This window comes from Notolepis coatsorum, assembly GCF_963971535.1.
Source record: "Notolepis coatsorum genome assembly, chromosome: 1".
NCBI lineage: Eukaryota > Metazoa > Chordata > Actinopteri > Aulopiformes > Paralepididae > Notolepis > Notolepis coatsorum.
The window spans coordinates 272,437,606-272,462,605 of NC_140165.1; the positions used below are offsets into that span (position 1 = coordinate 272,437,606).

General features: G+C 45.3%; 1 protein-coding gene across 1 annotated transcript in view; it reads left to right on the plus strand.

Annotated features, from left to right (window-relative positions):
* Positions 1 to 25,000, plus strand: part of rinl (Ras and Rab interactor-like) — a gene marked incomplete at its 5' end in the record, with an annotated part of 63,000 nt that overhangs the window by 36,744 nt on the left and 1,256 nt on the right. The window contains 3 exons of the mRNA XM_084310065.1: positions 443 to 1,114; positions 6,816 to 7,127; positions 20,603 to 20,734. Coding sequence (XP_084166191.1) covers positions 443 to 1,114; positions 6,816 to 7,127; positions 20,603 to 20,734 — 1,116 coding nt within the window. The remainder of the gene's footprint in view (positions 1 to 442; positions 1,115 to 6,815; positions 7,128 to 20,602; positions 20,735 to 25,000) is intronic.

Consider the following 25,000-nt stretch of genomic DNA (forward strand, 5'->3'; position numbering starts at 1 on the left):
ACATAGTAAAATTAGAAGTAAAAAAATGAGGTCACAGTGTTCAGTTTAGACATATGTACAATGTTCGATGCAGAATAGACATAGTTACCATACAATATACAATACTGTGCAGTGTACTAATATATAATACTATATAGTGCAAGGCAGAAATGGAGAAATGGGACGAGGTGCAATTTAGGTACAATTCACAGTAGGTGTACGAGTTGTAGTGCAAATCCTTTATCAATAAATATAATGTGTAAGTGTGTTTGTGTGATCTAAAGTGTGGAGAGTGGGTGCTGCAGTGTGTTGTTTGTTTGAGTGAGTGTGTGCGTGTGGGTGTGTGTGCTGTGTGCATTTGATGGTTGTTGCATAATGATTATTGTTCGTTTAGCGATTATTGTTCGTTTAGCAGCCTGATGGCCTGTGGTATCCGTTGTGTTAATAACAGGTCTGTTCTCAGGTCTGATCAGAGCCCAGTCGGCTGAGTCTCCCCAGTGCACCCCCACCCCACTGACGCCAACAGAAGCCTTGGTCCTCAGGTGTCCCAGCAAAACCTCCCCCTCCCACCCCCTCAGGAGAGCAGGGAGCCAGGGGGGCCTCACCCTGACCCCAACCACCCCGTCCACCCCCGGCCAGGGGTCCGAGGGCAGCCCCGTCCCCCAGTCCCCACACAGAGTGTCCTGGATCGATGACGGTGTGTGGCTACCTCCGCCCAGGCCGTCCTCCTTCCCCCAGCCTCCCTCGCAGGAGCTAGACTCCCTCTCTATCAGCAGCATAGAGGAGGAGCAGGAGACGGCCACCTCCCCGTGCTCCACCCACCGCCTGGCCAACAAGGTCAGAAACCGCCTCTCGGCCGTGGGACAGGTGCTCGGTGGGCTGGTTTGCCCGCAGAAGAGGCTGAGCAACCGCGTGCAGGAGCAGAGCGAGCGGAGGGGCGGGGCGTTTGCTGACGGCATCAAGGCGTTCGTGGAGATGACACTGAGGGGTGGGGTCGACCCCAACGGGGTCACAGGGTTGGAGTTCTTGCAGGAAGTGAGGTCGTCGCTCACGACGCTGAGGGAGACGCTGTTTGATTCTCCTGAGATGCAGGTTCTGCTGGACAGCATGGCCAACACTCCGGACTGGGAGACAGGTGAGAGAGCCGTCTCCCTCACGCCTCATTCACACTTAATGTTTTTTTAAAGGAACACGCCGACATTATGGGAAATGCACTTACCATCTTCTCCAGAGTCCGACAAGAAGATAGATACCGATTTCCTCTAGCCTAGCGTAAAACTTCGGGAGAGGTGTTTTTGGCTACCTGGTCCATATCCGCTTCCATACTTTTATGCTAAGCTAGACTAGCTTGCAGCCGGATAGCTTTCTACTGAACACACAGAGAGGAAATTGGTATCTATCTTCTTGTCTGACTCTGGAGAACACGGTAAAGTGGATTTCTCATAATGTTGACTTGTTCCTTTAAGAGAGAGTGGTGCGTGTTCACTAATACTGTCTGAACTGCCCTGGGATACAAGAAGAACATGAGCATGTGTCGTTCTCCGTTTCTTAGGAGGAGGATGACAGACTTATGGTCAGAGAAGAAAGGATCTCTGTGCAGTTTAAATGTGCTCTGTGAAGTTTAAATGTGCTCAGTGCAGTTTTTAGGGATTTTATTTTTATTTTATTTGATAGGGACAGCACATGTTAATGAACATCAAGCACAAAAATACAAAATGTAAACATGCCGGGTTGTAGCAGAAATGCTCATTTACACCTGTAGTCCCTATAGCAGAAGACAGCTAAAATCTTTCAAATAATTAGCATGCTTAAGGTAAAAGCATTGTGACAATCAATGATAAAAACAAGAAACAAGTTACATAAACTAAATCAGATTAAAAATTATCACAGTTCTGGTTTGCCTTAAGATGCAGTTTAAGATGGGTCTTGAACATGGGTGGGGTATGTAGGGCACTCTCTAATCACAACTGGTAGGCTATTCCAGTAGTTACCACCTTTTACAGAGAACACAGTTTTTGCAAAGGTAGTATACCGAAAAGGCACCTCACAGTCCCCTCTACTGATGGCCCTGGTGGTAATGCCAGTGTCTGCTTTCTGTTGGATGAACTCATTCAATGGGGGAGGGGCAAATCCATGCAGAACCTTATACATGAAGCAAGTATATTTGAAAACTTGGAACTTGTTTTTCCAAAACATTACAGTGATGAAATGAAATTGGTTTCCTATCAAATACTTTTATGGCTTTTTTGTAGAGTAATTCTATTGGTGTAAGAGTAGTGACATATGAAGGAGACCAGTTGATAAAACAGTACTCGATGTGTGAGAAAATCATTGAATGCAGTAACATCCTTGCAGCATTAACTGGCAGGCAAGGCCTGATCTGCCTGAAGTTTTCGATGTTAAACTTGACTGTGTTTGTCACATTCTTCACATGACTTTTGAAGGTCAATGTGACCCCACGATACTTGAACTCATTTACAATGTCCAGCTCCGCCTCTCCCAGAAACACATTAGAGTGAGTGACCTCTACTGGTGACTTTGTGAACATCATACACACTGTTTTCTTGGTATTAAGTGAAATACATGATTTTGTTAGCCAGTCTTGAACATGGGTCATTGCAGATGTCAGAATTGCAGAGGCATCTTGTATTGATTTTAAAATGACACAGTCATCAGCATACATTTGGACATTGGTGTTTTGGCATGCATTAGGTAGGTCATTGATAAATAATGAGAACAGTACTGGCCCAAGACTTGAACCCTGTGGAAGGCCTGTATAACAGTCAAGGTAGGGATATTTGACACCATCAACACAAGGGAGATACATTTGTTTAAATTTGCAGAGCCTGTTATTTGATTACAAAACAGATTTACCATACATGCTATCTTAGGGTGACCAAACGTCCTGTTTTGTCTGTCCACTGTCATGATTCCTCAAAATTATTTTGGTTTGATTTATGATGATTTAGATCTTCTTGTGTGATCCTGGTAGCTCTGAGTTAATTGGAATTGAAATGACGATCGAATCCCGATAGGTGGCAGTATCGCCTACCTTTTGAACTGGGCTAGTTTACTGTGGGGGGGGGGGGGGGGGGGGGGGGTTGCTCACTCACTGCTGGCAGGATTAGTCACAGCCGGAGTTGAGAGCACTCCAGAGGCAGCACGAGTGGTAGAGAGGTACCGGCAATGGCGATCGCGAACTATTGGAGATTATTATGAAGAGGACAAAACTATCACACTTATGGATGATAAGGTGCGTTTTCACCGGACTACATTGGACTCACCACTTCTGGTAAATCATAAAAATACTATAGTCAAATCGGCCAAGGAGGTAACGTATTCTGTTCACCGCTCCGCGGTAGTCGCTGCCGGGATTCCGCGAGGGACCCCCCCCCCCCCCCCCCCCCCCATGGTTTGTGAATCATTCTACTAAGGCCATGTTACCTTTGACCTGGAAATAATATAGGTATCAGGCGAGCAACAAGCACGAAATGCACATATGCGCACAAAACACGTCATATCTCGCGTTCCAGGAAACGGAACTGGATTATTTTTAAATGGGACGATTTTTTGCATGGGATAGCGCAGGAACGAAGGTATGTAGAACTAAACGGTTTGTTCCCTGTTGGAGTATACAATTTCCTTTCAAATGAGCCATACTATTGTCTCCATAGCTATAATATAGAATATACGATGGGTCTAGAAGCCTTTGTGAAGTGTAGTTTTAAAGAAATTCCAACGCTCATTGAAAGCTCTGGATGTCCTCTTCTCAAAATAATTATGTCAGACAGTCTAGACTCTTGTCTAGAGAGACTGATTCTTTTTCTTAGATTTATTTTAGCATTTTTACAGGTTTATTCTAGTCAGACATGACCGACAGAGAGCAGAGGAGAGGAAGGACGGGAGAAGATATGGGGGGAGGACATGCGGCAAATGTACGTCCGGGAAACCCCAAATACTTCCAAATCAAAGGTATATACCATATACATGTGTCTTCACAAAATCATCAAGGGGGGGGGGGGGGGGGGGGGGGGTCGTCTTACCCCGAAACTGCGAACGTTACCAAAAGCATGTTTTAGGTCCAGTAAAATACGACACTGTGATCGGTACAAAAATGTGTTTTAGGTTCGGTAAAATAGACATAGAATAGACCTTACCTTAGCCAGAAGGTACTCCTTCACGATCACGATTACTCGTGTGTATGTGTATACTCGACCCTAACCCTAACCTTAACCGTGTACGGGAAACGAAAATCTCAGAGCGATTGCTCTGCAAGAACTCCTCACCATCAGAGGGAATCAGGACAGACAGGAATCAGCACAGACACTCCCCACACTAAACTATCCCAGTTCAAAAGGTAGGCGATACTGCCATTTGGCGAGATTCGATCGCCATTGCAATTCCAACGTAGGCAGATGTGCCAGGGAGACCCAGGGAGCTCCGGCTGAGTGTTTAGAATGGGGACAAAGAAAAATTATTTATCAATAATTCTGTCCCGATTTATTGATTCTTCCAAATGGCATATCGTCTCAGCCTTAGTCTGATAGGGTCTGATGCGGCCTGATGCGGTCTGATACGGTATGATATGGTGTTCTTCCTCTTATTTCTTTTTTTGTGTTTTATTTTTTAATTCTTTTTTAAACAAACATATAAACAAACATGACAACACACGATAAGATATACAAGCATTATTAACAGTGCACATCCAATGAAATCACCATATAGTTAAATGTCTTATACAGGATATACCCCCAATACCTGCTATCTAATACCCTACACACATATGCTCTAGCTCGTACCCCCCCTCCCGGACCCCCCATTGGATAATCCATCCATTATCCCACGCTCCTAACCAGACACTACCATTATATGCTAGCTTTTATTATCTCCACCACTTCTAACCACATTTTCATTTTTGATTCATTGAGACCCAAAATTCTTGCTGTAGATATTTCTTGGTAAATCACATCGAGATATGTAATAATCCAGACCTTTCGGTAAATTTTTTCCGGTTGGAACCATCGTGATGCTATAAGCTTTTTAGCCACTGTGATACCCGATAAAACCAATCTCTTTAGCTGTGGATGTACTGCATTCTCGAAAAACATCATTCAGCAGTAATACAGAGGGGTGTACAGGTATATTCAGAGTTAAGAGATTTGATAATTGCTGGGTCACCTCTTTCCAGAATATTTTAACTGGTGGGCAGTCCCAGTACATGTGCATAAATGTCCCCTCGTCCCCATTTGTACATAAGGAGCATTTGGAGTCTTGTTTAAGACCCATTTTTTTCAGTCTTATAGGAGTCAAGTTTGTCCTGTGAATATAGTTAAGATTTATTTGTTGATGGTCTGGGTTCCTTGATGTAAATCGAACATTTGCCCAGGCTTCTTGCCAATCAAAATCGCTTTCCAGGTCTGGTATATCCCTCCTCCAGACGGAGTCTAGGTGGAGGGTTTCATACGAGGACGTTAGTAATTGATGATAAAAATCTGAAACAAAACCTCTCGATGTCTCTCTTTCATAGAAGAATTTGTGGTATCTGTGGTGTTCAATTGGTATCTTTAATGGAACACCTTGATACTTCAAACATAACAATAACTGTGTGTAAAAAAAAATTGTGGACTCGGTGAGATTACATTTTTTGCGTATTTCTTCATAGCTACAGAAACCCTGTTTGTTAAAAACATCACCTAATGAGTGTATGCCTTGCTTTTCCCATATAGGGAATCTTATAGGTTTTCCAATCAAGAGTGCATTGTTATTGAATAAGGGAGTATGATTGTGCCATTTATGTGGATTAGAATGTTTTTTTTGTGTTTCACGCCATATCCGGATCGCATGAGTAATTATGGGGCCAAATTTCCGTTCGCATTGCTTAATTGATATTTTAGTGTATGCTATGTCCTTCAGTCTATGTGGGGCTACTATATTTTCCTCTAATTTTCTCCAGGAAACTGATGCTTGGGGATCAAACCATGTTGTCAATGGTCTTAAAGTGTACGCCTTAAAATAGTGGAAAAAATCTGGAAATGCCATACCACCGTCTGCTTTGTTTCTCTGTGCGGTGGATCTTTTTATACGTGGTGGTTTGTTATTCCAAATAAATTTGTATGTGGAGGAGTGTAATTTTTTCCAGTAACCCTCTGGAGGGGGTAACGGTAGCATTGAGCTGAAGAAGTTGATTCTAGGTATACGTCCATCTTAACTATTGATATCCGTGCTTGTACTGAGTTTTTAAGTTTTGACCACCTATCAAGGTCGTCTTTGATTTTGTTTTGGATTTTTATGTAATTGTGCTTCACCGTTTGTCTTATAGTGGGGAATATTTCCACTCCCAAGCATCTAAAGTGTTTTACCATAGGTATCTCTACTGGGAGGGTTATATTTTTTTTTTGCAGGGGCGTTAAGTGGAAGGAAAGCCGACTTCGGCCAATTTATCTTAAATCCCGATAAATCTCCAAAGTCCTCAATCAACTCGAGCAGATGAGGCAATGTGGTGTTGGGGTTTTGCATGAACAGTATTACGTCATCCGCATATAAACTAATTTTATGTTGTGTGCCCTTGATTACGATTGGTTCTATGGATTGGGATTGTCTTATATATTGTGCTAAAGGCTCTAATGATAGATCGAATAGTCCGGGACTAAGAGGGCAACCCTGTCTAGCTGAGCGTGATACCGGAAAGATTCCGGAGGTTATTATACCCGTTGTAATCATGGCAGATGGGTCTTTGTATACTACTTTAATCATATCAATGAAACCTTTACCTAACCCCATCCTTTCTAATACTGCCCATAGATACGACTTCCTCTTATTTCATCCCTCTCTCTCAGAAGCCTTGGTGGAGCTGGCCCTCCACAAGGTGGCACTGAAGCCTGTCTCCGCCCACCTCTACTCTGCCCTGCAGAGCGCTCGCTGCCATGACGGCAGCCTACCGCGTCTCCGTGGCAACCAGCGGGTGCTGGAGGCGCGCAGGTTGGAGGACCTTGGGGGATCTGTGGGGGCCGGCGTGCCAGATGCCCTGGCGCTGGAGCGCATGCAGCAGTGGTGGAGCAGCATGCACGCCACATTCTCCCCCAGCAAGAAGGTGCAGATCCTGCTGAAGGTCTGCAAGAGCATCTACCACAGCATGAGCACCAGCGCAGGTACACAAACAACCTGCCGCTGACAGCACTTTTGAATCACCTTAATGTTCTGCTCTATCTGAGCGTTCAGCAACTGCCATCTAGCAAAATGGCAACGAGAAAGGCGGTACTCAGTGCTTTTTAACATTTTTAGTTGGTCAGTGTAGAGTTACTGCTTAGTAACGGTCGTCAGGAACATTTACAGTAATTAGTTAACCTAAGCAGCAACTAAGTTAGCTAAATTATGTATTAATTATTCATTTATTAATGTAAAATATATGTATTATTTGTTTACCTTTATTTATACAATGTAATTTGTCTTCTGTGACAAACACGGATGCCTTTAATGACCCATCCACATTTGACAGAGTATACTGATCTGAGCCTAGTGAGAAAGTGAGCGAAGCTGAGCCGCTCAGTTACTTAACTCTGACTACTCTGTTGGTATGTGGGCTACAAACAACTGTTTACATACAAAGACCCCAAATGGGCTGGGGACCCTGTTTGATCAAACCTTGTCTCACGGACCCCACATTCCGTAAGATCTAAGTCCATAATTCCATAATAAAAGAATACACAGCCCAAATTCTAAAACGTTTGTATACTTTTTATGTATTCAGAAAGCAGGGGTGTAAAGTACTTGAGTAATTGTACTTTGTTACTTTTGGGGGATTTGTACTTTACTCAAGTATTATTAGGTTTGTATACTTGTACTTTTACTCAATTACATTTCAGAGAAAAAAACATACTTTTTACTCCTTACATTTAAAATGCAGACATACAAAGTACAAATCTTGCAAGTTTCAAGTTTCAAGTTTCTTTATTAGTTGTCATACAGAATACTTTTGCATGAAATGCTTCTTTCTGTTTTGCTCCTGAGAGTGTGCTAGATAAAATAACAAGATAGTGTAAAATAGTATAATATAAGTATAAAATAGAAAGTCAAGTACGTAAACAAGTGTAAACAAAACAAAAATGTTCAATATACATATATACAGTATATGTACAGTCTCTACTTCTGTACAGTCTATACAGTCAGCTACTATACAGTACAGTGTAGAATGGTGAGGTATAGCTTAGCTTGTGGTGCCACCTTGTGGTGGTGAGGTGCAATGAGGTGCATGTATGTATTGATGCCAATAAATATAAAGTGTGTGTTAGTGTCTAAAGTGGGTAAAGTGGGTGCTACAGTGTGTTGTTTATTTAAAGTGCGTGTGGATGTGTGTGTTGTGGGTGTATTTGATGTTCTGTTATTGTTCATTGTTCATTGAGCATCCTGATGGCCTGGGGATAGAAGCTCCTTCTGAGTCTCGCTGTGCTTGCCATGAGACTCCGGTATCGCTTGCCTGACCGCAGCAGTTCAAAGAGGCAGTTGTTTGGGTGGCTGGGGTCTTTGATTATTCTCTTAGCCTTACCCATACAGCGCTTGTTGTAAATGTCTTGGAGAGTGGGAAGCCCCCCTCCAATTGTGCGTTCGGCTGAACGGGCCACTCTCTGTAGTCTGCTACGGTCTTGTGCAGTGCTATTCCCAAACCAGGAGGTGATATTGCCAGTCAGGATGCTCTCTATTGTGCATGAGTAGAAGTTCTTGAGGATCTTCTGACTCACTTTGAACTTCCTTAGGCGCCTAAGGAAGTAGAGGCGTTGTCGTGCCTTCTTGATAACACTGTCAATGTGTGTGGTCCATGTCAAGTCCTCGGATATGTGGACTCTGAGGTACTTAAAACTGTTCACTCTCTCAACTGGTGCTCCGTCGATGCTGAGGGGGCTGTAGTCCCTCACCCCCGACCTCCTAAAGTCCACAATCATCTCCTTTGTTTTGCTGACGTTCAGGGAGAGGCTGTTCTCTTGACACCATCCCGCTAGAACCTTTACCTCTTCCAGGTAGGCCCTCTCATCGTTGGCAGAGATCAGGCCCACCACTACTGTGTCATCAGCAAATTTGATGATTGATTGATGATTGAAGTCCAACTATTTTAATTAGTATATTTGTTTCTCTGGCCGAACTAACGTTAACGTTATTAATAATGTGGCCGCACCTTATTTAAAAACAGCCAATCAAATCCCCATCAATGGAAAATGAACTTGCCCATACCCATGCTGATTGGTCCTTGTGCAAGACTAGAAAGCGGGGATCTTTGATTAAACACATGCTATCAGAAGAATAATTTCATATCAAATGAAAACTTGGCCCACGATGGAATGAGTTTGAGACTCCTGGTCTATCCCTTGCAATAAAAAAAAGTTTTTACTTCTACTTTTTACCTGTTTCACCCCTTAGGGTCGGTACCCTCCCACCCACAAAGCAGGCAACTCCTTGGATCTCATATTTTCCCGTAACTCCAGCATCATTAACACCACGGTAACTCCCCTACATGTATCTGACCATTCCTTCATATCCTTCTCACTAACTCTCATGCTTAACCGAAAGGTCTTCACCCCAACTCAAACAGTCTCACTCAGACGCAACCTGCCCTCCCTATCCCCCTCCACCCTCTCCTCTGACATACTATCCGCTCTACCTTTGAGTGACACCTTCTCTGCTCTCTCCACAGAGATGGCAACCTCCACCCTCCTTTCAGCCCTGGCAACCTCCTTCGACAAGCTCTGTCCCCTCGTTGAGAAACCTGCCCGCCGTTCCCCACCCAGTCCATGGCTGACAGATCCAGTGAGAGAACAAAGACAGGTCCTGAGAGCAGCTGAAAGGAAGTATAGAAAGTCACGCCTCACTGCTGACATCGACACATATCACAACCTCTTGTTAACATTCTCCAAAACCATCACTAATGCCAAAGCTTCTTTCTTCCACCATAGGATCGAGGCCTCTGCCAAGAATCTTCGCAAACTGCATGCTACCATGTCCTCCCTCCTCACTCCCCCCCCACCCCCCCCTCCCTCATCTTTCTCTGCCGAAGACTTTGCGATCTTCTTTGAGGAAAAAGTGGAGAACATCCGCAGCTCCTTCTCCCAACCCCCACCCATTCCAAATGCTGAATCGAGAACCTCATCCTTCACTCTGTCATCTTTCTCTCCCATTACAGAAGCAGAGACCCTGACACTGGTAACGTCAAACCGTCCGACTACTTGCCAGCTGGACCAGCTACCCTCCCCACTCCTCCAGACCATAGCACCAGACATCCTCCCATTCCTAACTGCAACCATCAACTCCTCACTCAACTCGGGGGTGGTCCCCACCTCCCTAAAACAAGCCAGAGTCACGCCGCTCATAAAAAAACCAACCCTGAACCCTACTGTCATAGGCAACTACCGTCCTGTCTCTCTTCTCTCCTTCCTTTCTAAAACACTTGAACGTGCTGTATCCAACCAACTTACTACTTATCTCTTACAGAATGACCTCCTAGACCCTAATCAGTCAGGCTTCAGGACTGGTCACTCCACAGAGACAGCCCTCATTGCGGTCACAGAGGCACTTCACTTAGCAAAAGCGAAAGGCCTCTCCTCTGTCCTGATTCTCCTAGATCTATCTGCAGCCTTCGACACAGTCAACCACCAGATCCTCCTTGCGGCCCTCGCAGGAATGGGAGTGGCTGGCTCTGCGCTGACATGGCTGTCATCATACCTCAATGACCGCTCCTACCAAGTGTCATGGAGAGGGACCCTGTCGGCCACCCGCCCCCTGCGGACGGGTGTCCCCCAGGGCTCGGTTTTAGGACCCCTTCTCTTCTCCCTCTACACTAAATCACTGGGTAACATTATCACGTCTCATGGCTTCTCCTACCATTGTTATGCCGACGATACTCAACTCTTCCTCTCCTTCCCTCCCTCAGATATCCACGTCTCTGTGCGGATCTCGGCCTGTCTGTCCGACATCTCAGCCTGGATGACGTCCAACCACCTCAAACTGAACCTAAGCAAAACAGAATTGCTCCACCTGCCGGCCAAATCCTCCCCCCTAACCGACCTTTCAATCACAGTCGAGAATGCAGCTGTGACTGCGTCCCCGACCGCCAAGAACCTTGGTGTTGTCCTCGACGACCAGTTGAACTTCTCTGCTCACATCGCAGCGACGACCAGAACCTGCCGATTCCTCCTGAGCAACGTCAGAAGGATACGCCCCTTCCTGACAAAAGAAGCCACCCAACTCCTCGTCCAATCAACAGTCATCTCCCGCCTCGACTACTGCAATGCACTGCTCGCTGGCCTCCCGGCCACTGCCACTAAGCCTCTTCAACTCATTCAGAACGCAGCGGCCCGCCTGATCTCAAACCTACCGAAGTCGGCCCATGTCACCCCACTTCTTAGGGACCTGCACTGGCTCCCCATTGCTGCACGAATCCGCTTCAAGGCCCTCGACCTAGCATACCGTGCGGCAAAGGGAACCGCTCCCGCCTACCTCCGGTCAATGGTCTCTAACTACACACCCTCAAGACCCCTACGCTCTGCATCTTCTGGCCGCCTCAGACCTACTCCTATCCAAGCTCCGGGAGGGTCATCAAAGAGAAGTCGCCTATTCTCAGTCCTTGCCCCACAATGGTGGAATGAACTACCCACCCCAGTTAGGACAGCCGAATCACGTCCAATCTTTCGCCGTCGACTAAAGACGCACTTCTTCAACCATTATCTGAATTAAAAAAAAAAAAAAAAAAAAAAAAAAAAAAATCTAACCCTAACTAACCGTACTGTCATGCACTTGTCCTAATAAACTAACCTACACTGTAGCACTCAACACTTTGATGAACATTGTTGCTCAGCTGATAGAGTTGTGCCCTTCCTGATGGCTTGTCGTACAGAACTTGTAAGTCGCTTTGGATAAAAGCGTCAGCTAAATGACTAAATGTAAATGTAAATGTAAATGGTACCGACCCCAAAATGACATTATGGTCATAGATCCATATTTTCAAAAAAGTGATGCAAAAAATTTGCGATTTTAAAATCAAACGTTTTCAAGTATTAACATCACTAACATGTCACAAAAGCATGTAGAATGTATATTATCATCAATACGTTGGTTTAGCAAAAGGTAAAAGTGTCCTTAGATAGTTTTAAGTTTTAGATTTTCGATAGTCTATTCCAAGCCTGAAACGGAAATGGACATTTTGAACCATGGGAATTGTAGCCTTTTTGCCGCCATTTTGTAGAGGACATGCATAGCTGTCGACCAGCGTTGGAATTTCCTGTCAGAGACTGGGGGGTTCAAAGTTCAGCGTTCTGAATGAATCATATCAATAATTGTTATGATTCGCGATAATAAGCCACAAAAGGTAACGTTTTTGACAAATATTGAAACACAGTTAGTTTCTCCTCCCTATTGTTAGCATGTAGGAACAATTAGATCTGAAATTAGTTTCAAAACGGTTGCACTGTGGGGAAAATAAAAAAGTACACTAGATTACAGTAGATATCATTATCTGTTCTTATGCACGCCTGGTGATACTAAATCCAAATTGAACTCGGGCATTTGAAAGATAATATATGTATATATATATAAATGTGCGAATTGGCTATAATAAGGTAATGTATAAGTATCATATTCTATATTCTATAATAATATTTCAAATTGCATTGGTCCGGATAGGAGAATTCAGTACTGTATCTACAGAACCTTCGGTTTTATCATCTTCCCTTTATTAATTCCGTTAGATTCTTTGTACACATGATCTCAAGAAGGTACTGAACGTTTTTTAAGTTTGGTCATTATTATCATGGTGTTATTCACTGTCAAAGATGCAAAGAAAAATCATAATTCATATTCTCCTTTGTTTCATCACAATTTAAGCAAGCCTAGTAATAGACACAATATTTCTGACACTGAGGTCCATAGATGTACCTAGATACCTAGATAAGAATATGCAAATAGCCCTTGTAGAAGTGGAGCAATATTCCATTTACCTAGGTATATATTTTATGCGGATTTTCGGATCGTGTGGAACAGGTTAAGTACATTTAAAAGTAGAAACGTTTTTACTTTTACTCAAGTGTGTTTTTAGCCAGATACTTTTACTTGAGTACGATTTTGAGATGGTACCCATACTTTCACTTAAGTATAATTTCTGGGTACTTTTTACACCCCTGTCAGAATGTATACTAAAGTTGTGTTAAACTGAAACCACTTAAGTTGTGTTTAGTGTGTTAAAAGTTTTACTTTCTTACTCTTAATTTTTTTAAAGTGTACTTAGATTACACTTACAGCATATGAATGACTTAGTATTATCATATTAAACATGTGCTTTGAATTAGTACTGAAAGCACATAAGAGGTACAAAATTACATTGCAAGTATACTCTCAGAAAAGTACATATGGGTAGAAATGTACATTTAACACACTTGTTAAATATATACTCCATATACCATATACACAGTATGGAAAAATTATATATACAGTACAGGAGTTATCAATCATACAGGTAGAGGGATGACAGTGAAACATTAAACTATTCCCCATTTCTCTGGGGACCCTTGAGGATCCCTGGGGATCCCCGGACCACACGTTGAGAACGATAGGTTATGTATATAACCTAGTTATATGAGTATTGGCTGAGCGTCCCGCTCAAGCCTATTGAGATACCCCTTATCTCCTGTACCTACTGTACTCCACCACGAACACAACTTATACACCCACACCTGACCGGGTCCCGCCTCTATGGAGGCGTAGCCTATAAGACCATGGTCCTGGTCACCAAACACCCTTCCTCGCCAAAATCCCGTTCCAGTAAAAGATCCCTCAAAAGGGAACTCAGGGCCGCTTAGAGCGGGACGCTCAGCCAATACTCATATAACTAGGTTATATACATAACCTATCGTTATATTTCGTATGGCTTATCGCATCCCGCTCAAGCCTATTGAGATATGGGTTAGAGCGGACGCGAGACCCGACAGATGTACCCCCTGAGGACCCGTAAGCCCACATCAAGGGGTGCGGGGAGCCCTGTCACCCCATCCTTCCTAACGAAGGGGGGGCGCAGTCAACTCCACCTGAGTGTGAACAAGAGGGAACTAGAACCGCTTGAACACACAGCACAGGCGGAACCACGTGTGACCTAACACACTGTGGCCCATACCCACACACTCCTGCTACCCTACCAAAGGACGGGAAGCAGGAAAGGCCACAGACCCCAGAACCGCCTGGGAGACAGAACCGCCGGTCATGTCCATGAGGTAAAACCTTACAAAGGGGCCCGGGGAGGACCATGATCCTCCACCGAAGCCCCACCCAGGAGAGCGGCAGAGGTAGCCACCCCACGAGTGGAGTGCGCCCTGACGCCCCCAGGGGGATCCTGCCCAGCCAACGTGTAGCAGAGGGCAATGCCCTCGCACAACCAATGGGACAGGCGTTGTTCGATAGTGCCTTACCGGCATGAGAACCACCGTGACAGACAAAAAGCTGAACGGTGACCCCGAGGTCCTGAGTACGGCTGAGGTAATTCCCAAAGCACGGACCGGACATGACAGGTGAAGGCCCGCATCTAACTCACTACCGTGAGGAGGCGGATGAAACGCCTGAACCACAATATCCCTGGAGCGGAAGAACTCCGGATATTTACAGGCACGAAGGCAGGATTAGGCCGCAGAGTGGCACCGCAATCGGACGAAAGACAGGCACTCTGGACGTACCGAGAGAGCACAAAGCACACCCACGCGTGGTGACGGCCAGCAAGAACGCGGTCTTGAACGACAGCTGTTCCAACGGCGCCTGCTCGAACGGCTCAAACGGGGCCAAGGACAACCGACCGAGGACCAATTGAAGATCCCAAGTCGGAGCCAAGGAGCATTGCACCGGCTTAACGTGTTGAGCGCCAAGCAGGAAACGCTTCACAAGAGGGTGGCTGAACAAGACATCCCCTCAAATCCCTCATGATAGGAGGATATAGCTGCTGCATATACCCTCACCGTCGAAGCCGACAGTCTATCAAGGAGAGACTGGAGGTAACTAAGGACAGCATCCAGGGGGCAGGAGACTGGGTCCCGGCCCCCCGCCTTACACCACACTTGGAACATACGTCATCTGCCCGCGTAAGCGCGACAGTGGAGGGAGCATGCGCATTCCGGATGGTAACACCATCAGGATCAAGAACCTGCGCCCCTCAACGTACCCGTCCCAACAACTGACCTAACTGATGTATGGGGAAGAATCCCAGGCGGCACGGCATCGGTCCCAGACCTGCCTGGCTATGTCCGGACGTAATCCCCACCCGTCAGGATGAGGACCGCCCCGCGACAGTACACCTGTACCCACATTCTCCCTGCCAGGGATGTGGGGAGCCCTCAGGCCTCGCAGATGGAGGACGCCCATAGCCAGCCGCCCGCCGCCTGGTGCAGTCTGTACTCCTCCCTGTCTGTCGATACACGACACTGACGTCGTATCGTCCGTCCTGATCAACACCGTTTGAGGACCAGAAGGACCGCTTTCAACACCAACACATTGAACAAACACAATGGTTTGCCAGCTGCCCCCTACTGCGTTGGCCCGACGCGTCAGCAGCGAGGGAGGCGTCGGTGAAAAACGTGACGTGAGACAGCGCCGTAACTGTGCTAGGACGGAACCTCCCGAGCGTGTTGACAACACGCTCTGAGAGGGATGCCCATAGCCCTCCAACCGTTGACTGGGAAGAGGAGTACTCTACTTCCAGTCTACAGCAACCCCAGGCTGGTAGGGACCTGCCTGGTACGAGACCTGACGATCCACCTTGACCGCGAAGGACCAGAACGTCGTCAGGGCAGAATACACTCCGTAACCCCTGACGACGCAGAGGCCCCGTTGTGTAAACACAAGTCCCCGCCTCAGCGTTCTCTCCATCCACCTCGACATATGGTACTGCCGTAGTCATATGTGATGACACTCCCAACGCAACCGCCGCCATGTGGCGCAGGTCCGCCAGGAACTCTAGATAGTTGGCCCGGTCCCACCCGCTGTGCGTAGCCAACCCTGGAACCGTGCGAGCAGAGCGTTCCGTGTCGGGACATCTGACCCTGACACCACCTATGAGGCAATCGCACCCAAGGGGGGACCCCGACAGAAAGGGCCGGTTTGATACGGGGGGCTTTCTAGGTGAAAAAAGCCCCCCCACTGAACACCCCTCCAGAACATGCTGAGGAGTTGTTCTGCAGCCGGACATGCAAGGTGTAAGGACCCCATGGGTTCCTACACATCGTAGCCCTGCAGTGATATTACTACCACCCAAATCACGTGTGCCTGCGAGACCACTGCCAATCTTTCAGGAGTGGGAGGCACCAACATGATACCTGGCCTGGCGAAGGCGAGGCCGGGGAAGCCTGCACTGTGTGCCTCAAAAGGTTTCGAGCCCCCCTGCTGACAACACTTATAGTTGACAGACGTAACACCAGGCTCAACCAACACAGCTTATGGTGTGGGAGCCGCTTGACAGCACAACATTCTCATGGACAGACCCAGGCTCAGCCATCAACTGGGTGTCAGCCCCTGTCCCCATGAGAAGCGAAAAGTGGGGCCGCCCGCGCTTCAACGAAGGCACGCGGCCCGCAGCCAAAGGAAACAATCAGAGCCCACTTTTTCCGCTGGTGTTGGGGAAGGGAGTGATCGGAGAGGGGGCTGCTCACGGCAGGACGGTGACGGCTTGTTGTTCAAGCCGAACCCATGCAACATGGCCGATCCCTCGGCCGCCAAGGCTGTCGGCCTTGTGGACACCTGTCGATTCAACGCCCAGGATACCTCCGGCGGGGGAAAACATGGCCGCCATGCTCTCTCTTCTTCTGGCTGTGCGGTGTGAGGCGGTGTGGGGCCTAGGACAATACCGCCCACGCTCCAGCAGAAGACCAAAATCCCCTGCGGAGAGGGGAACCCTGAACGGTTATAGCTTGCGGTTGGGTCAAAGCTAATAACGTCAACAACCTCGCGCGATGTGTCGACGTCGGCTGGCCCTCAAGGCCCCGCCACCAGACACCATTTTTTTAATAGAAAAAACAGCAATTCGAACACAGTTCTAATCGCTGCCAATTCCATACCGTGGCGGTACAGGCTTTAGCAGCCCACCAGCCACTCGCCAGGCCGACCCACCCATGGCGTCGGCCAGGCGGGGCACTGTTTCAATATGTCAAAAGCAAAGGACTGATGTTAACACGGAGCACCATTGGTGGTTGCAAACAGCAACCTCCACTGTGGTGTGCACCATGAAAGGGTTAAATGAATAAAAGAACTAAACCACAAAATACTGTAGAATGAGCAAACCCATATACACAACGTTAAGGGGAGGCGGACCAGAGCGAACTAGTCCCGCCTTCATTCAAAATATTCACAACAGCACACCAGCCCTAGCTTAGCCCATTTACCAAAAAAGGTAAACAAAGCCCGCCCCCGCATACTCCCCCAATAGACACCGATTGACCGTCAGCATGAATGGTTGAGAGGAGAGAAAGCTGTAGCATAGACAGACCTTCTCATAGCAGAGTGACAGAACAAAACAGTAGCCCACTACACTACTACAGCCTAGCGTGAGGCGATGTGGAACCCAGATCAACAACCGCCTGCGCACAACACGCAACATGTTTACAATGTCGGCTGGACCCATAGCCCCACTACCCGACGTCAATGTGGATAGGAACTAGCCAGCTGAGCCCTAACCCGCCGTTAAGTCCCATCCTGCAGTAGTATAGCTCTGCTACACCGCCGAGCTCACGCATCGCTCCCAGATGGGGACACCGTTCAACAGACCCCGCCGGAACACAAAGGTAACGTACCTGGCTAGGCTACCTAGCCACGGCCTACCCTGTTGTCAACCCATTTCCCCGTAAAAAGGTAAATAAGACTCAGCAAAACCCCCACATCAGCTACCGACTGACCTTCATTGATGAACCGGGCAAGAGGAGGGAGAAGTGACAACATCTCACGGCGGAGACATTAGAACAGCGTAGCAGTAGAGTTCAGCATGTAGCATTAGTATTAGCATGTAGCTAGCATTAGTTGTTTAACAGCACGCTTGCAGGACCGTTTGGAACACGTTCACCGCAGTGAACGTTCACCAAACCATCCCCCCCTGGCGCCGACACACAACATGGTTGTGTAACAACAACCCAGCATTACTAACACTAATACTCGTGCCTAATGACACAGGGCTCACCGTTGTACAACTCGGCTCGATAGCCAACCTTGTACGCTGCACCTTGATCTGGCTGCCGACAGATGAGGAACATCAACATAGGCCCGTCGTGTCGCTGAAACATGCCTCGAAGATGCCAGGGGCACGCAACCTCCGGTAAGCTTTCAACATTACGCAATTCCTCCAATCTTTTTCATACTACTAGTTACATAAGGTGCATTGCATCCAATATGATGGAACGAAAATAGAGGAAGGGTGTTTGGTGACCAGGACCATGGTCTTATAGGCTACGCCTCCATAGAGGCGGGACCCGGTCAGGTGTGGGTGTATAAGTTGTGTTCGTGGTGGAGTACAGTAGGTACAGGAGATAAGGGGTATCTCAATAGGCTTGAGCGGGACGCGATAAGCCATACGAAATATAACCAGTAGTTTACTTATCATCTAATGGGATTCTATTCTTCTTCATCTACAGTTATGTCTCCCTCCTCTTTTTTTGTCACTAGACTAAGGCTATGTTCACACTGCAAACCTTATTGCTCAATTCTGATTTATTGCTCAGATTAAAAAAAAAATTGTCCGGCAGGTCACATTCTTTTTTAGATGTGGCCAATATCAGATTCCAGTGTGAACTGGTTACGCTCTTGAACTGACCCGCATACAGGGTGCGATCCAAGAGGGGAGCCCTGGGAGCTATAGCTCCCCTAGATCAGACATCAGCTCCCCTGGGGGTCTCTAAAGCTCCCCTGGGAGCTGTATCATCATCGTGTATAATAATAAACGTATGCTATTTTGGATGTATGATTAATGATTTGCGTGTAGTGGCTACTTACTGGGACACAATTCACGGCATTCTAGCCTTTTGTGGTGTTTACTACATCTCCCATGACCCTTAGCGGGGGATGACGTAGATAAAGAGAGACAGTGAAAGTTGAATGGAAGTGTTGTTTGTGAGACAGTAGCGTGCGTAATAAACTAGTGTTTTTGCATCGGAACACGACTCCGTCTACGCTATCATTACTGCATTCCTACATTTGTGACCCTTGGACGTATTTCGGAGATTATATCGAACATGTCAACTGAACAACAGAACGCAGATCGCAGAACTTTGAACGCAGTTTCACTCAAGCTGCGCAGAGTGCCAACGCTTGGTTCGCGCGAAGCCCAATTCGCTCTCAGGAATATTACCGCGGATGCCACCAAGTACTACTATGTGGTAGCAGCCCTTACGAATTCAACGGCAGCGAGAGTGGTGAGTTTGCTGGAAAACCCACCTACACATGACAAATATGTGACTATAAAAACACGCTCTGAGTTTTTTTCTGCTGAGAGGCGCGCCGCGCACCCCCCCCCCCTCCCCCCCCCCCCCCCCGACGACGGGGCTCACCCAAAGATGATGCTATGGATCGCACACTGCCCGCATACGCAAATGAACAATAATGATGATGGATGTAAACATGGAGGACACTGAAGTCACAGTTTATGGTTTAATTTATAAATTGAATGCAGTGGAGGCCAGCTAATTAAAACAAATCAGACCTGTATCTGAATTAGGACCTGGAGAATGTTCTGTCCTTCAATATGGAGAATGTTCTGTTCTTCAACATGGAGAATGTTCTGTCATTCAACATGGAGAATGTTCTGTTCTTCAACATGGAGAATGTTCTGTCATTCAACATGGAGAATGTTCTGTCTTCAACATGGAGAATGTTCTGTTCTTCAACATGGAGAATGTTCTCTGTTATTCAACATGGAGAATGTTCTGGTCCTCAACATGGAGAATGTTCTGTCATTCAACATGGCGAATGTTCTGTTCTTCAACATGGAGATTGTTCTGTTATTCAACATGGAGAATGTTCTGTCATTCAACATGGAGAATGTTCTGTCCCTCAACATGGAGAATGTTCTCTGTTCTTCAACATGGAGAATGTTCTGTTCTTCAACATGGAGAATGTTCTGTCCCTCAACATGGAGAATGTTCTGTCCCTCAACATAGAGAATGTTCTTTCCCTCAACATGGAGAATGTTCTGTCCCTCAACATGGAGAATGTTCTGTCCCTCAACATGTCACGATGTGGGGGTGTAATAGGACCCAATAGCAGGCAGCAAGTCCAGGTTTTTTTTAATGAAACAAGACTAAACAGAACTAAACTAAACTGTGAACCTAATACAAGACATAAACACTAGACTAACAGGGGGACATGAAGGAGAGAGAGCAAAAGAGAGAAAAGAGACAACATGGAGAATGTTCTCAGTCCTTCAACCTGAAAAATCCAACTTTTCCTCTTCAAGGTTCCCTCTCTCAACTTTAGTCAACGGTCGCATTCTCATCTCTCCTCCTCCTCTCCCCTCTTTCTCTCCCCTCCCCCCCTCCCTTCTCCTCTCTCCTCTTCCTCACATCCTCCTCCTCTCCTCTCTTTCTCTCCCTTCCTCTCTTTCTCTCTCCTCTCCTCCCCTCCTCCTCTCTAGGTGCGGTATTTGGAGCAGATGACTTCCTGCCGTGTCTGACGTGGGTGTTGTTGCGTAGTGACGTAGGAACTCTACAGCTCGACACTGACTACATGATGGAGCTTCTGGCTCCCTCCCAGCTCCAGGGAGAGGGTAAGGGGGGTGGGGTGGGCAAGAAATACTGGGCCCTATGTACATGCTGTGTCTCTGGGCCTCCTCCATCCGCAACCTCCAGACAATCCATGAAATTAATTGACTTAACCCTCCTGCTATCCTCAAATTTACTTTACATTCTTTATCCTTGGGGTCATTTTGACCCCAGCAGTTTAAACTTCCAGAAAATTATCATAATCAAAACTGTTACCCAAATGTATGTTTCAGGTGCTTTATGTTTCCTTGTTGACATACCTAAATAACCATTTAAATAAAATAGTACCCCCACCCACCCCATTATACATCCAGAATATATATTATGTGGCTATCTAATTTTTTTTTAAATAAATGACCATAAGAATCTCACTGATTGACATAACATTTTAAAGAAAGATCTTTGCTGCGAGTTTGTCACGCTATCGCCCGCCCGCCCGCCCGCCCGCCCGCCCTGTGTTGTTTCTCTGTCATCAAAGCATATGACACAAGTAATATGGAATGTCTTTAGAGAGACATATGGTGGCTGGAAATATTGCCCTTCCAGTGTCAGCATTCCAAAGACTTGCTGTTGCTTCTCCTGGTGAGACAGCACCCCCTAGTAGGGAAAAAGAAATACTTGAATAGATATCACTTATGAAACTTTCCCAGTTTGTTATGCACATATAAACTAAGAAAAAATCTATTACAAGTTTTCTGAATTTTATGTTTATATATGCAAATGAGGCACTTCCCCCATTAAATATGCACGTATTTGCATGTATCGCCAAGACTCACATCACCAAAATGGATAATGCCAGATTCAAAAACTATAGGTTTCATTTTGTTGATACATTCAAAACGAAACTTTGTATAGAAAGACTTTGTGGCTATGTCCTCTTATCAGCCCATACATCAGGAAATACTGTCTACTGTCATACAAAAAAGAAGGTATAAAATGTACTATAAACCCGGCTATGAATGATATATATCAACAAACCTTTCTATAGAAAGAAGCATAATATGGATGGGAAGAAATGTGGAAAGCTTGGTGTGTGTAGGTACTAGGGAAATGGAGTTCCAACTCTTTGTGTGTAAGTAAAATGCATAAAAACTAGTTTTTCAGAAAACAACTTCAAAGTTTTGTATTGTAAAATGCCATAATTTTTTTTTAAAACATCTATTTACAAACACAACACCCAATCAAACCATTAGTAATAGACAACCTAAACACATGCCTGATAATTGAATAATAATATTAATGATGTTATTGAATTGAACAGAATTACACACAGGCTACAAACAGTGTAGTAACCGTGTATAGTACCCTCTAATAGGCAAAAACAAATTTGAATAGATATCACTATGAAACGTTCCCAGTTTGTTATATACATATAAACTAAGAAAAAATATATTGCAAGTTTTCTGAATTTTATGTTTATATATGCAAATGAGGCACTTCTCCATTAAACATGTGCACATTTATGGATGCAATCAGGCAAAATGAAGTCAAATAAACAACTAAATGTGTGTTATTGACATTTTATTGTCACTAGTTTCATAGAAGACATGTTTATGAAGCAAGTATATCCTTCTCAACTAATGGTGTTATGAAGAGCTTGAATGCTGACTTTATGTCTTGGACATGGCTGACAGCATATCTGGTGGGGTCTGGAACCATTTGTATATATTAGCAGCATTAAGCCTACCCTGTTGTTCAAGTGGGGAGCGGTACCATGATAACTTTCAGTTTTTGAAAAGTAACGTGTCTGCTTGTGGTTGAGCGACAACAGGAGCATCTGCACTAAGGGTCTCATTCTCATCAGAGGAGGATGCTTCATAATCAGGGTCTCAGACACATGTCACTTTCACCGTCAAAGAGCTGTGACAAAACTTCACTGACAACATCTCTAACCACAACCACACAGAGCACCAAGATAAATTGTTTAGAAGGCTGCTATGCAAGCATTTATGTTTGCTCCTCCCCTATGTTGCGTAAACAAAGTTATGTAAATGAGTTCTCGCTATGTGGGTATTATGCCCCCTCCCCTCCCTGTGTTGCAGGAACCATATGGCCCCGCCCCCATGTTGCGGGAAATATCAGAGTTCTCACAAAGTGGGTTATATGCACACACCCCCTCCCCATTTCACAGGAAATATCAGAGTTCTCATGGGTAGTCTCCCCTCCCCCATATGAACTATGAGTGGTTCTTGCACTGCAGGTATGGTATGTTAAATTAGGGCCCTAAAGCAGAGGGAACTCTTTTTAAGATTATAAATTAGCATGTAATAGTCACCTCAATATCATTCTAAATAATCAAAACAAATGTGTGTAAAATGTTGAAATTTGTTTATGTTTTATACAGTTAAAACAGCCTGGAACACAGATGTGTACAAAGTGTGTACAGGACATTAAACAAATATCATCATGTTCATTTTATGTTTACCCATTTGTCCTCATAAAATTTGAAAAAGTCATGAAATAATAATAAGCAAAAAAAAATGATGTCAACCATTTATTTAGATACATTAAACATTGAATGGGGTCAAATTTACCCCAAGGATAACAGGAGGGTTAACTCATTTTTAAACGTTAACCCTTGTGTGGTGTTCTGGTCTGTGGTCAATGTTTCCTAAAAGAGAAATGATGCCAGATGCCAAATTGACCCAGGACTCATTGGCCTTGGCTCATCTTCTGTGAAGAACATATAAAAGAACACATTTTCATTGAGTGCACTCTGTGCTACACATTTATATTACATACTGGACCCAAAAGGGTGGGAATTGTAGATGAAAACAAGTAAATATGGTAACAATTAAACAAAAAGGTTCACTATGTACCTTAACTGTGTGCCTCCACCTTGTTTCATGTCTATTTTTCAAGATAAACATGATTTATTCCTTTCATGTCTTGATTTAATGGAGTTTTACTTTAAATCACATTTTATCACAAAAAACCATATAGCACTGTTATTGATAAATGTGATCTAACAGAGGTAAATGGGAAACATGAACCATATGTACTGTATGCTGTCTAGATTGCTTGTAATTGAGATAAAGTTAACATCTTTTAAGTATTTCTACATGAATTGTTTTTTAAAATCACAATAATGCCGTGGGTCCACCAGAACATTGGTAACCAAAACCACACAAGGGTTAACCTATTTTAATCCATTGATTATTTTACATATTCTTTCCATGTTTGCGTGACATGCATGCATCCATGCTAGGTACATACTCCTGCCATTGGCACTGGCATTTGAACTTGGGGGGCCTAAGCACTCAGTAGGGTAGTCTACATCCTCCCCAGAGACAGTAAGGTAGTCTACACCCTCCCCAGACAGACATGTATGGTAGTCTACACCCTCCCCAGACTGACAGTAGGGTAGTCTACACCCTCCCCAGACCGACAGTGGGGTAGTCTACACCCTCCCCAGACAGACAGTAGGGTAGTCTATACCCTCCCCAGGCCAACAGTAGGGTAGTCTACACCCTCCCCAGACAGACAGTAGGGTAGTCTACACCCTCACCAGACCGACAGTAGGGCAGCGCAACGACCAGGCCCCTAGGAGTGAGAAGGTTGCACCTACACCAGTGTTGTCCTGCCTAGCAAGCTGTACCCAGTCTCTTCTATACTGTATGTTACTGTGCAGAATGCTTGTGCACCTGGTTAGTAAACAGGAGTTTTTTTTACGCACACAACTTTATCAGCATCAACTACAAGAATGCTTTCATAGGATGGTTGAAAAGTAGGTGGAGCTAAAACACAGTGCAGGTTTTGTCAATAAAGAAAATAAGTGATGGAATAACAACAGACTCACTGCTGGTGGCGCAGGGTTGATTGTGTAGGACACCATGACTAAATGAGCCCTTCTGATGGCAGGTCACAAGATGATAATGTGAAAAATACTGTCAGAAAATCATTATTGCAGCTTTAATATCGCTTTGGTTTGTTTGTTTGTTTATTTGTTGGTTTGACATCTTGCTATGTTTGGGTCCCAGTTTATGCTATGTAGTGCAGGTTGTAACTGTTCTTACTCAGATACATTTTAAAGGTCCAGTCTGTAGTGCAGGTTGTAACTGTTCTTACTCAGATACATTTTAAAGGTCCAGTCTGTAGTGCCAGGTTGTAACTATCCTTATTCAGATACCTTTTAATGGCCCAGTCTCGAGTGCATGTTGTAACTGTTCTTACTCAAATACCTTTTAAAGGCCTAGTCTTATGGACTGAAACAACTTTTAGTTTACGACAAATCAGATAGACTTATTCAAATGAGTGGTGTATCCCTTTAA